Raw genomic sequence first — 12659 nt, 5'->3', positions numbered from 1 at the left:
CGTCTCTTTTAGATGTTACATTCATTTTTGCGGGTAAAGTAGCGAGTGAATTGCCTTGTATTAACATTAGCACTTTAGGATTCCTGCTCCCGCTGGGCTTCTAAAATCTAAGTTTTAGTTTAAGGATTATAGAGTTATTTTGACATAGTTTTTCAAAGTAAGTACGCCTGCCACATTAGGTGAAAAAGATCTATTTGATAATAGTGCTCAGCATAAATTAGTACATCCGTTTGAAAATATTTTAATGAATATCTCACTAAATACATTTGTACTTTGCAGCATTTATTCCACACCTGATTAAAACTTTTGCACAGCACTGTGTTTATATACGCACACAGTGCCCAGCATAAATGAGTACACCCCCTTTGAAAAGTAAGACTTAACTCTTACAGCATATGTTGTGTCCCTGGCTTTGATGTGGACTCGCACACCAAGCCCCGCATCTTTCCCGGCAGATGATGGCTTCATGTGTGCTTAGTAGCTTAGCTCATGGTTAACCTCTTAAATCCCACTGTCATTCTCTGACCGCAGCATTTAACACATGCTTGTAGGCGGGCACGTCATTCCACGAGCCCTTCGGCGTGCCTGTCAAGTGATGGTGGGCGCCGATGGGTTGCCAAGACAGCTGGAAATCTGCTGAAAATCTCTGTGCTTGTCATGAAGACTCTCTGGTGAAAGCCAGTATCTGGCGTTTAATGTAGATTGTGATTTTCACTGTACATAGCAGTGCTGATTGTAGAGCTTAGAGTCTGACTGATTAACTGAGTCTGTGGACAGGAGTCTTTTATAAAGGTGAATTTGTAAGACTGCTGTCTTTAATGCAGGTAACGAGTTGATTAGGAGCGTCTAACTGGTGTGTAGGAGCCAAAACTCTTAGGCTATGTGCACACGCTGCGGATTTTGTTGCGGATTGGCCGCTGCAGATTTGCAGCAGTTTTCCATGAGTTTACAGTACCATGTAAACCTATGGAAAACAAAATCCGCAGTGCACATGCTGCAGAAAAAAAACGCCTGGAAACGTTGCGTATTCCGCAGCATGTCAATTCTTTGTGCGGATTCCGCAGCAGTTTACACCTGCTCCTCAATAGGAATCCCCAGGTGGAATCCGCACAAAAACCGCGGAAAACCCGCGGTAATTCCGCAGTAGATCTGCAGTGCGGATTTACCAAAATCAGTGCGGAAAAATCCGCACACCTTTCCACAACGTGTGCACATAGCCTTAATGGTTGGTAGGGGATTAAATACTTATTTCTCTCTGCAAAATGCAAATGCATTTATTTAATTTATACAATGTGATTTTCTGCATTTAATTTTTGATATTCTATCTATGTGTTAAAATTTACCATAAAACTATAGACTGTTCATGTCTTTGTCAGTGGGCAAACTTCCTTCACTATACTCGGGTACTCGAGTATAAGCCAAGGTTTTCAGCCCACTTTTTTGGGCTGAAAGTAACCCTCTCGGCTTATACTCAAGTCATACCCAGGGGTCAGCAGGGGAGGGGGAGCAGAGCTGTGTAATAATACTCACCTTCTGGCGCGGTCCCTGGACGTCCCTGGTTCCCTGGCGCCGGCAGCTTCTTCCTGTAGTGAGCGCGGTCATTTGATACCACTCATTATATTAATGAATATGCACCCGACTCCACTCCCATAGGGGTGGAGCCACATATTAATTACTGAAGCTGCCGGGGAACAGACGTGCAGAGACCGTGCACCTGCTCCGCGTTCCACCGACGGGTGCCGCTGCGTCTTCCCCGTCCTATGCAGGTGAGAGGGTGCGATGACGCGATTAATGCGCGCCTCCCTCTGCCTGAATGTCAGTGCAGAGGAACGGGGAAGACACATCAGCGGTCGGCGGTGGAACGGGGAGCAGGTGAATATAGCAAGTGCCGGGGGCCTGAGAGGTGAGTATGCAATTTTTATTTTTTTAATCGCAGCAACAGCATATGGGGCAAATGTCTGTATGGAGCATCTTATGGGGCCATGTTCAGCGTTATATGGGGCAATTATCTGTATGGAGCATCTTATGGGGCCGTGTGCAGCATTATACAGGGCAACTATCTGTATGGAGCATCTTATGGGGCCATGTGCAGCATTATATGGGGCAAATATCTGTATGGGGCCATGTGCAGCATTATTATTAGTATTTGCGCAGCGTTCAATCCGCAGCTATTCCGGATGTAATACGGCCCATGGACACATACCCTTATAAAACTGTTAAACTAGTAAGGGATTCTTCAGTGAACACCTTAAAAAAAAAAAAGGGGGCAAAAATCAATGCCTTTTCATCATAGTGCTGAACAAAAAGTGGAATAAAACTCTATCAAAAAGGCGAACGTAAATAAGAATGGTATCTCTGAAAACACTATCTTGTCTTACAAACAGGCCACCATATAGCTCAATCAGCAGAAAAATAAAGTTGTAGCTCTCAGAATAAAGCAATGCAAAAATTATTTTTCTAGAAAATTGTTTTTATGTAAAAGCGGCAAAACATAAAAAAAAGATAAAAGTGGTATCGCTGTAGTTGTACTGACCTAAAAAATAAAGCTGCCTTATCAATTTTACCATACGCGGAACACATACAAAAATTCCCCCAAAAAATAAATTTCTGAATTGTTGGTTTTTGTTTATTATTATTCCCAAAAATCAGAATAGAAAACAGACGTGAGGCCATCCGTCACTAATACAAGTCTATGAGAAAAAACGCATCTGGCGGCAACTTTTGCCGGATCCTTTATTTTCAAAACTCGCCGGATTGTGCCTGCAAAAATCTGTTGTGTGAAAGGGACCTTACAGCTGCAAATCATACAGCCACATAATATACGAGCACTCCCAAGATGCTCGGATAACACCTGAGCGTGCACTGATAAGATATTGTCCGAGCACGTTCGCTCATCACTAATCGTGATGCAGAAACTTGTTTCTGAGAAAAAACAAAAACGTTTTAGTGTGTGACAGCAGTCAAACAGACTAACACAATATAAATCTGGTATCTCCTGTAATTGCACCGACCTGAAGAATAAAGTCGTTTTATCACTTATACCGCACCAGGAATGGTGTAAAATAATTAGGCCAATTCTTGTCTCACACTTATCCTTCACTCTACGCTGAGCGCTTACATCAGGGTTTCCGTGTAAATCTCTGAAATGTGTGATTCAGATGGAACCCCCAGCAGAAGATTCCCTATAACGAGGCAGATGGAGGCACTGTAGACACCATCTGACTTATGATCCAGCAGTGTGAGACCTTTTATTTATTAATTTTTTTTTTGTGCAAAAAAGTGCCGTCAGCCACAGTTTTGTGTACTAACTGCTGCCTCATTATAGTGATTGGATCTGTCGGGCATGTCATCTGAATCATGTCATTCGGAGATTTAGATGGAAACTCCAAAATACAGTAAGTGGTCAGCGTACAGTGCTGGATTGATGTAATCCAAAATGTTATGTAAAATGTTCCCAATATTCAGAGGATATGGGAGGGAGGCTCTCTACCGGACTCTTATTATGATGCAAATATCATAGTCCTTAAGAAAGAAGGAAAGGACCCTTTAGATTGTGGATCGTACCGTCCCATCTCGTTGGTCAATGTGGACTACAAGATTTTTACTAAGGTATTGGCCACTAGGCTAAACGCGATAATCCTGGGAATAGTTCACTCAGACCAAACCGGTTTTATGCCAGGTAAAAATACGTCTATTAATATTAGGAGAGTTCAGTCAATAGCTCAATTTAGTATGTTGGTATTGGAGAATAGGTGGGCTATGGCCTCGCTGGACGCGGCCAAGGCATTTGACTCTCTTGAGTGGCCTTTCCTATTGGCATGTTTAGAGAAATATCAATTCGGTCCTAAATTCATAAAGTGGATCGGTGTGATATACATGAAACCCAGAGCCCGGATAATTATAAATAATTCCATGTCTGAGATGTTTTCCCTGAAAAGGGGAACCCGTCAGGGTTGCCCTCTCTCCCCGGCCCTGTTTGCTCTTGCAATTGAAGCATTGGCAATACGTGTGAGATCCACTCCATCTATTAAGGGCATCACGATAGCAGACCGCAAGGATACTATTGGTCTGTATGCGGATGACATGGTAATATTCATGGATGATGTGGAGGAGACACTGCCACAGGTGATTAATACTATAAATGGATTTGGTGGGCACTCCGGGTTATATATCAATTGGGATAAATCTGCTTTGATGCCTCTTTTTCCCATAGTTCAACAGACCATCTTGACGGGTTGTCCCCGTTATCAGTGGTGTCCAGCTTTAAATACTTAGGGATAATTATACCAAAAAATAGTAACTTTGATTTACAACTTAACATTCTCCCACTTATAGACTTGGTTAAATATAAATTTGCAATGTGGAGTAAATTGCCATTATCTGTTTCAGGGCGCATAAACTTAATTAAGATGATATTGCTCCCGAAACTTAATTACTCCCTTCAACATAGTGCTGTTCCTGTCCCCAAGTCCATTTTCTCAAAACTAAATTCTCTAACTTCATCCTTCATATGGTGGGGAGCTAGACCTAAACTTAAATTGACTACTCTACGTAGATCTAAACAAGATTATTTGGCCTGACAGGTCAGGGCCCTGAGTACATGGATGCCTGGTAGTTGGTTACCAAATTCGGAGAGCCATCTAGTCCAAGCTGCGAAGTTTGATTGTCCGTTAGGTTTTTTGGAAATTGATAGGCCCACTGTATCCGGAATGCTACCATTACTCCGTTTGGCGAGGCTGATCTGGAAGCAGGTGAGGAGGGTGATTCATTTTGAGGGTGTTGTAGCTGAGATGCCGCTGTGGAATAACATATACTTCTCGGGATTGGTGGATCACCCATCCGCACAGTTCTGGATCTCGTGTGGTGTTGTCTCAGTTAATAATCTTTATGAACAAGATACTTTAATGTCATTTGAACAACTTCAAACCAAATATAACATTCCGAGGTCCCAGTTTTTTCGTTTTTACAACTTAGGTCGGCGATACAGTCGCATCTACGTGGGGTAAATACTGGGCAAATGATATCATCCTTCCCATTAATGGGTATCTCTAAATCCCAGGGACCCCGTGGTCTTATTTCTGCATTGTACACATATATGTTATCTGTAGGTACTGACTCCACTGCATTGGCAGTTAAGGAAAAATGTAAGGCCCTAATTCCTGATCTTCATGAGGAGGACTGGGAGATGGTTTTGGAGTCCCCAGTGGGGGTATCGCCCTCGGCCAATAACAGAATGATTCAATTGTATATATTACATTAATCGTATTTAATAGGGTTGAGCGACCTTTAGTTTTTTTGGGTCGAGTCGGGTTTTGTGAAACCCGACTGTCTTAAAAGTCGAGTCGAGTGAAATCGGCCGACCACCGTGAAAAGTCGGGTTTCGGCCGAAACACGAAACCCAATGAAGGATTTTTTTTTTTTTTTTTTTTCTCTCTCTCTCTCTCTCTCTCTCTCTCTCTCTCTCTCTCTCTCTCTCTCTCTCTCTCTCTCTCTCTCTCTCTCTCTCTCTCTCTCTCTCTCTCTCTCTCTCTCTCTCTCTCTCTCTCTCTCTCTCTCTCTCCCCCTCTCTCCCCCTCTCTCCCCCTCCCCCTCTCCTCTCTTCTCTCTCTCTCTCCCCTCCGTCCCAGCACAGAAAATTTCGTATTGCACATTCCAAATCCCTACTACGCACAAGCGATAACATGACGATAGGCGTTCACTCCCCTAAGACCCATGTCATCACTCTGCCCACGCTCATTCATTGGCTGAAAAAATGGCGCAAAACGCGACTTTAGCGCCAAGATCGCGTTCCGCATGGCCGACCACGCACAGGGATCGGGTCGGGTTTCATGAGACGCCGACTTTGCCAAAAGTCGGCGACTTATGAAAATGCACGACTTGTTTCGCTCAACCCTAGTATTTAACACCGACACGATTATTTAAAATGGGGTGGTCTAGTTCCCCAGAATGTCTGAGATGCCATACTGCAGAGGCTAATTTTACACACATGATCTGGGGATATCCAATCATTCAATCCTTTTGGAACGAGATAACTTCGTTATTGACGTCCCTTGTTCATATGCCTGTTCCCCTCAGCCCACTGGTTTGCTTATTCGGGGTGATGGAGGAAGAGATGTGGGGACATCACACCCAGATCTTTTTAAGGGAGACACTGTTTATGGCACGGAAGGTAATAGCTTTGTGTTGGATGGGGGGTACTCACCCGTCTCTTAGGGCCTGGAATGACTTAATAAATTCAATTATACCATATGAGCGAACTCTATACCAGAACAGGGGCTGTTTAGGAAAGTTTAACAAGATTTGGGATGTTTGGAATTCATCATATTCCACTATGTCGACGCGTGGTAGATAACTCGATTCCGTCATGATATGTGGTAGGGATGGAGAATGTAATGACTCGCGCCTTGATTCGCCACTAGACAATTGCTGTGGTGGGGAGGGTTATTGGCGGCACGTTAAGGCTTATGGGCCTTTTTTCTTTTTTCGTTTTTGTTTTGTCTAGGTTTTATTAAGGTTTATTGCAAATATTTTAAACATAACATAATATTTTCAGTTCTACCGGACCGGGCCTAGATAGTTTATCTGCATCATGAGCATAAGTTTCCTATTTGTATTCATTTGTATTATCCTTATAAACATAATATGATGTGATTGTATTGGCTTGGCTGTATGTAAACATGTACGTTTTATCCTTTTTTTTTCCTGCTGTTTAATAAACGAATTTAAAAAATGTTCCCAATAAAAGCTTTAACTCCATCCACAAAAAAAGCGAGTCCCTGCTCAGGTCTGTCATCTGTCAATGAAAATATATGTTACTGGTAGTGTAAAGGCTCTGGAAAAACACCACTGCTCTCTGTCCCCCCATAAGGAATTCACCTAATTCTGAACTCCCAAACCCAAATGCACTTCAGGGGCTTTTCCAGTTGGTCATGGCACCCACAAACCAGAACAGTAAAATCTGCACTTTAAAGGGAACCTGTCACCCCCCCCCCCCCCCCCAGGCATTTTTAACTAAAAGAGCCACCTTGTGCAGCACTAATGCTGCATTCTGTCAAGGTGGCTCTTTTAGTTCTGGTCCCTGCCAACGCTGCAATAATCGCTGTTATAATGTGCCCCCTCATGCCTCAAATTAGATCTGGGGGCAGGTCTTTCCCACCACAGCCGTCATTCAGAGCCTCTGCGCGCCGGGCGCCGCCTCCTCTTCCTTCCTTAGCGTTCCCGGCACCTGTGCTGTTATTTTTTTATTCGGGCATGCGCAGTTGCGCTGCCCTTCGAACTTACATGCCCTTTCCATGTCCCGGCCAGTGAGAGTGGCCTGGCTTCCATACACTTGTATGGAGCTAGGCTGTGCCCTCTAGTCAGCCACGTCACTAAACAACTAGATGCAAAAATGAATACCCCCCCACATCAAAGCCATCTACAGCTAGTATTTTGTATGACCTCAATGATTTTTAAAACCATCTCAGTCTTCCAAACATGGAATGAACAAGTTGGCAACATATTGCAACATCTATCTTTTTCGATTTTTCGTCTTTTAGAACCTGAGAGGGATGACAACTTATCTCTTCAGAATTCACGATAGGTGTTGTTCTCTTACAGTATAGAGCTGTACATCTATGTTTTCATGATAGGATCAATGAAATGTAGCTCCCTTACACCATCCGCCCTATGCAGCCCTGCATAAGGAAACTACCATCACCATATTTCATTGTTGGCACCATGCATGACCGTAAGCTCACGTACATGTTCTACACTATCTTCTTCACTTCCGGTCATGCGTTGTGCACCTCTGAAGCGTGCAATGACGTTGCCGATTAGAACGGGCACATGCGCGAGATTTGCAGGGTGCTGGTGATGACGCCGGCACTTGCAAATCATGTTATCACTCCCACAGGGGCGTAATGGCATGCAAAAAGGCTGACTAGTCTGGGGAAATGAATGCCCCATTGACTAGATAAAACCCTAATTAGCATAAAAAACCCACCTTTTTATAAATACTTTTTTTTAAAACATGGATGTTAGTGACAAAGGGTGTAAAGGCGTGGATAGGCAGGGAATATAATAATACATATGTGAATGCTGCTGGATAGAGGGCATAGGGGACCTGACTGGTGCCTTTGACGTCTATGGTCAGCCTGGGCGTCTCTTTGAGATGTTGCAGACTGTTCCATCTTTGTTACATTTTTGTATCAATTTTGCTACAATATTGTGACTGAGTAAAGCTTTTCTAATCTTGTAGCCTTCACCTTTCTTGTGTAAAGAAATATTTTTTTCTCATGTCTTGTGACATTTCTCGTCCATGTGGTGCCATTTCTGACCTCATGAAATAGGAATGGGTTTTCTTTACCAAGTAATTGCCCTTTATAGTCATCTGTCTGCTGGACACCTGCTCAGTGAATAATTAGACTTACTAGTGGTTGAATTCTTGTTAATTACAATTTTGTAGTCTAAACTTTCAGCTTTGCTGCTAAAATTTCCATTGTGGTGGTTTTGCAACATGGTCTTAAATGAATTTGTTAGAAAAATTTAAATTTTAAGTGTGCAAAATAACAAATCTTGTTTGGAATCAATGGTTCACATTTGTGGAAGTAATATGTAGTACTAGATGGTGGCCCGATTCTAACGCATCGGGAATTCTAGAATATGTATGTCCTCTTAGTATATTGCCCAGCGACGTAGTATATTGCCCAGCGACGTAGTATATTGCCCAGCGACGTAGTATATTGCCCAGCGACGTAGTATATTGCCCAGCGACGTAGTATATTGCCCAGCGACGTAGTATATTGCCCAGTGACGTGTAGTATACAGCACAGAGCCACGTAGTATATTGCCCAGTGACGTAGTATAATGCCCAGTGACGTAGTATACAGCACAGAGCCACGTAGTATATTGCACAGCGACGTAGTATACAGCACAGAGCCATGTAGTATTTTGCCCAGCCACGTAGTATATTGCCCAGCTATGTAGTATATTGCCCAGCGACGTAGTATATTGCCCAGCGACGTAGTATATTGCCCAGCGACGTAGTATATTGCCCAGCGACGTGTAGTATACAGCACAGAGCCACGTAGTATATTGCCCAGTGACGTAGTATATTGCCCAGTGACGTAGTATACAGCACAGAGCCACGTAGTATATTGCACAGCGACATAGTATACAGCACAGAGCCACGTAGTATATTGCCCAGCCACGTAGTATATTGGGCAGTCACGTAGTATATTGCCCAGCCACGTATGTTACAGGTTAAAAAAATAAACATATACTCCCCTTCCGCAGGCGCGTTGTAGTTCTGTCGCCTGTGTGGGGTGCAGGCGGCAGCTTCCGGTCCCAGGGTGTGATGATGTCGCGGTCACGTGACCGTGACGTCATGGCAGGTCCTTTTCGCGCAGGTGTGCAGGACTTGTGATGACGTCGCGGTCACATGACCGTGACGTTATGGCAGGTCCTTCTCCCAGACCATCCTTGCCACCGGAACGTGCCGCTTGCATGGACCAGCCGAAATATCGCGAGGAGCGGGAAAGGCGGCGGAAGGTGAGTATCTAATGATTTTTTATTTTTTTAATTATTTTTAGCATTAGATGTTTTTACTATTGATGCTGCATAGGCTGCGTCAATAGTAAAAACTTGGTCACACAGGGTTAATAGCGGCGGTAACGGAGTGCGTTACCCGCGGCATAACGCGGTCCGTTACCGCCGGCATTAGCCCTGTGTGAGCGGTGACCGGAGGGGTGTATGCGGGCGCCGGACACTGAGTGCGGGGAGTAAGGAGTGGCCATTTTCTTCCGGATTGTGCGCGTCGCTGATTGGTCGTGGGCGTTTTGCCACGACCAATCAGCGACTTGGATTCCATGACACAGAGGCCGTGACCAATGAATATCCGTGACAGAAAGAAAGACAGAAGGACAGACAGACAGACAGACGGAAGTGACCCTTAGACAATTATATAGTACATGTTATCCCATAGAAAAAGTTGATTCTGAAAGTAAACTAGAGGTGATGCTGAGCACTGTATGTTTTACCTTACATATCCACTTAGAATTCTGTTAGTTGCACGTCCCTCTCTTATTTATTGTGCCCCATAATATTTAATAGCTAATCTCCCGACTATCATGATGGACTTTAGTTTCCCGTGATTTCTGCTATCCTCTCTGAGGCTGAAGCTATTTTACTGTCTTTGGCAATGTATTAGCTGCTTGTAATAAGAAAATGCGGTTCTGCAAGTGATCTGCCCTATTCATTACATTACAGGTAATCATTGAGGAGCAGAAATTTCTTGTCAGACATTGTTATTGATTAAGCTGATTATTCTCTTCTAGACGTGCGGAGTTTAATCTCTGCAGCACTAAGGAGAGCTATTCTCACCAGCAATCTAAGGCAGAGACAAATGAATAGCAAAATTGTGCTTGAATTACAGGAGCTGACAAAAGCACTGCAAGAGAAGTCTGATGCCGCCGAGTACTACAGCCAAAGAGCTTATGCGCACATTCTTCTTCACAACTACAACGGTAACCACCATTTTTCACACTTGTGTTTTGTTGCAATGTTTCTGCTTACATTTGCTCATTCTCTGTCAGTGTGGCTAAATTATTGCAAGAGTCCGAAAATTAGCATTAAATGGCCATTTTATATGAACTGATTTTTTTTTTTGGTGGATGAACATTTTATTCCTGATTTATGTAAACGGTCACTGATGAAATGACCAATAAGCTGATTATTTTTTTTTATGCAGACATGACATAATAGAAGGCTGCATTTAGTTGATTGGCCTGCAGACATCTGAATCCTGACACCGTGCGCATTGCACGCTGGTGTTGCTGGTGAGAGCGGGCAGTCACATAACTGCTAGTATTTCTCATGCTCTGCCTTGTTCAATAGAAGTGAATTGGATTCTATCGGATTGTGCCTGGAAGTAGGCAGATTGTATACTTGCGATCACATGAGTGCCTGCTCTCAGTCTTAAAGGAAATCTGTCACCACATTTGTGCCCGCGATCAGGAATAGCAGCGTTTTGGACGCAGGTCACATGCGCTGTATCCAAAACGCTATGTTCTACATTTTAACCCCTTCACGACATGCGCCGTACTATTACTGCGCATGTCGTGTCTCCCCCTTTGATGTGGGCTCCGGCGGTGAGCCCACATCAAAGTCGCGACATGTCAGCTGTTTTGTACAGCTGACATGTGCGCGCAATAGCGGCGGGTGAAATCGCAATTCACCCGCCGCTATTAACCTGTTAAATGCCACTGTCAAACGCTGACAGCGGCATTTAACCGGCACTTCCAGCCAGGCGGCCGGAAATGACCTCATCGCCGACCCCCGTCACATGATCAGGGGTCGGCGATGCATCAGGATTGTAACCATAGAGGTCCTTGAGACCTCTATAGTTACTAATGCCGGCCTGCTGTGAGCGCCCCCCTGTGGTCGGCACTCACAGCACACCTGCATTTCTGCTACATAGCAGCGAACATCAGATGGCTGCTATGTAGCAGAGCTGATCGAGTGGTGCCAGCTTCTAGCCTCCCATGGAGGCTATTAAAGCATGGCAAAAGTAAAAAAAAAATGTTTTTAAAAATATGAAAAAAAAAAAAAAATATGAAAGTTTAAATCACCTCCCTTTCGCCCCATCCAAAATAAACAATAAAAAAAAAATCAAATCTACACATATTTGGTATCACCGCGTTCAGAATCGCCCGATCTATCAATAAAAAAAAGCATTAACCTGATCGCTAAACAGCGTAGCAAGAAAAAAATTCGAAACGCCAGAATTACGTTTTTTTGGTAGCCGCGACATTGCATTAAAATGCAGTAACGGGCGATCAAAAGGATGTATCTGCACAATAGTGGTATCATTAAAAATGTCAGCTCGGCACGCAAAAAATAAGCCCTCACTCGACCCCAGATCATGAAAAATGGAGACGCTACGGGTATCAGAAAATGGCACATTTTTTTTTTTCTTTTTTAGCAAAGTTTGGAATTTTTTTTCACCACTTAGATAAAAAATAACTTAGACATGTTTGGTGTCTATGAACTCGTAATGACCTGGAGAATCATAATATCTGGTCAGTTTTAGCACTTAGTGAACCTAGCAAAAAAGCCAAACAAAAACCAGTGTGGGATTGCACTTTTTTTGCAATTTCACCACACTTGAAATTTTTTTCCCATTTGCGAGTACAAGACATGGTAAAACCAATGATGAGTTTCAAAAGTACTACTCGTCCCGCAAAAAACAAGCCCTCACATGGCCATATTGACGGAAAAAGTTATGGCTCTGGTAAGGAGGGGAGCGAAAAACGAAAACACAAAAACGAAAAAGGGCCGCGTCATGAAGGGGTTAAGCACAGTGGGTGGGATTTATAGATGTCCTATTCCCACTGTGCTTCTATTTACCGCTGCATAAACTCGCCCACGGTGCGGCTTTAAAAGCTGCAGCATGTCAATTATCTATAGCGGAGACGCTAGTCTTCACTACGTAGTTTCACCCATATCCATTGATTAGATGCAGTTAATCCGCATGATTCAGTGAACACATGCGGATTTACCTGCGTGATTACATCTCAACGTTTTGGACGCAGCGATAATGCACTGCGTCCAAAGCATTGCTATTTCCTGATCATAGGCATGTAGCATTAATATGGAAATGCAGACTTATAGAATGCTGA

General features: G+C 43.6%; 1 protein-coding gene across 5 annotated transcripts in view; it reads left to right on the top strand.

Moving 5' to 3' along the window:
• Window positions 1-12659, top strand: part of SUGT1 (SGT1 assembly cochaperone of MIS12 kinetochore complex) — a 169270-nt gene that overhangs the window by 14664 nt on the left and 141947 nt on the right. For all 5 annotated transcript variants that reach the window (XM_077297292.1, XM_077297295.1, XM_077297290.1 and 2 more), the window contains one exon: window positions 10415-10505. In XM_077297292.1, coding sequence (XP_077153407.1) covers window positions 10415-10505 — 91 coding nt within the window. The remainder of the gene's footprint in view (window positions 1-10414; window positions 10506-12659) is intronic.

Source organism: Ranitomeya variabilis, chromosome 3 (genome assembly GCF_051348905.1).
Source record: "Ranitomeya variabilis isolate aRanVar5 chromosome 3, aRanVar5.hap1, whole genome shotgun sequence".
NCBI classification, from domain to species: domain Eukaryota; kingdom Metazoa; phylum Chordata; class Amphibia; order Anura; family Dendrobatidae; genus Ranitomeya; species Ranitomeya variabilis.
The sequence above is the reverse complement of the archived record's forward strand: the minus strand, read 5'-3'. Positions and strand labels throughout refer to the sequence as shown.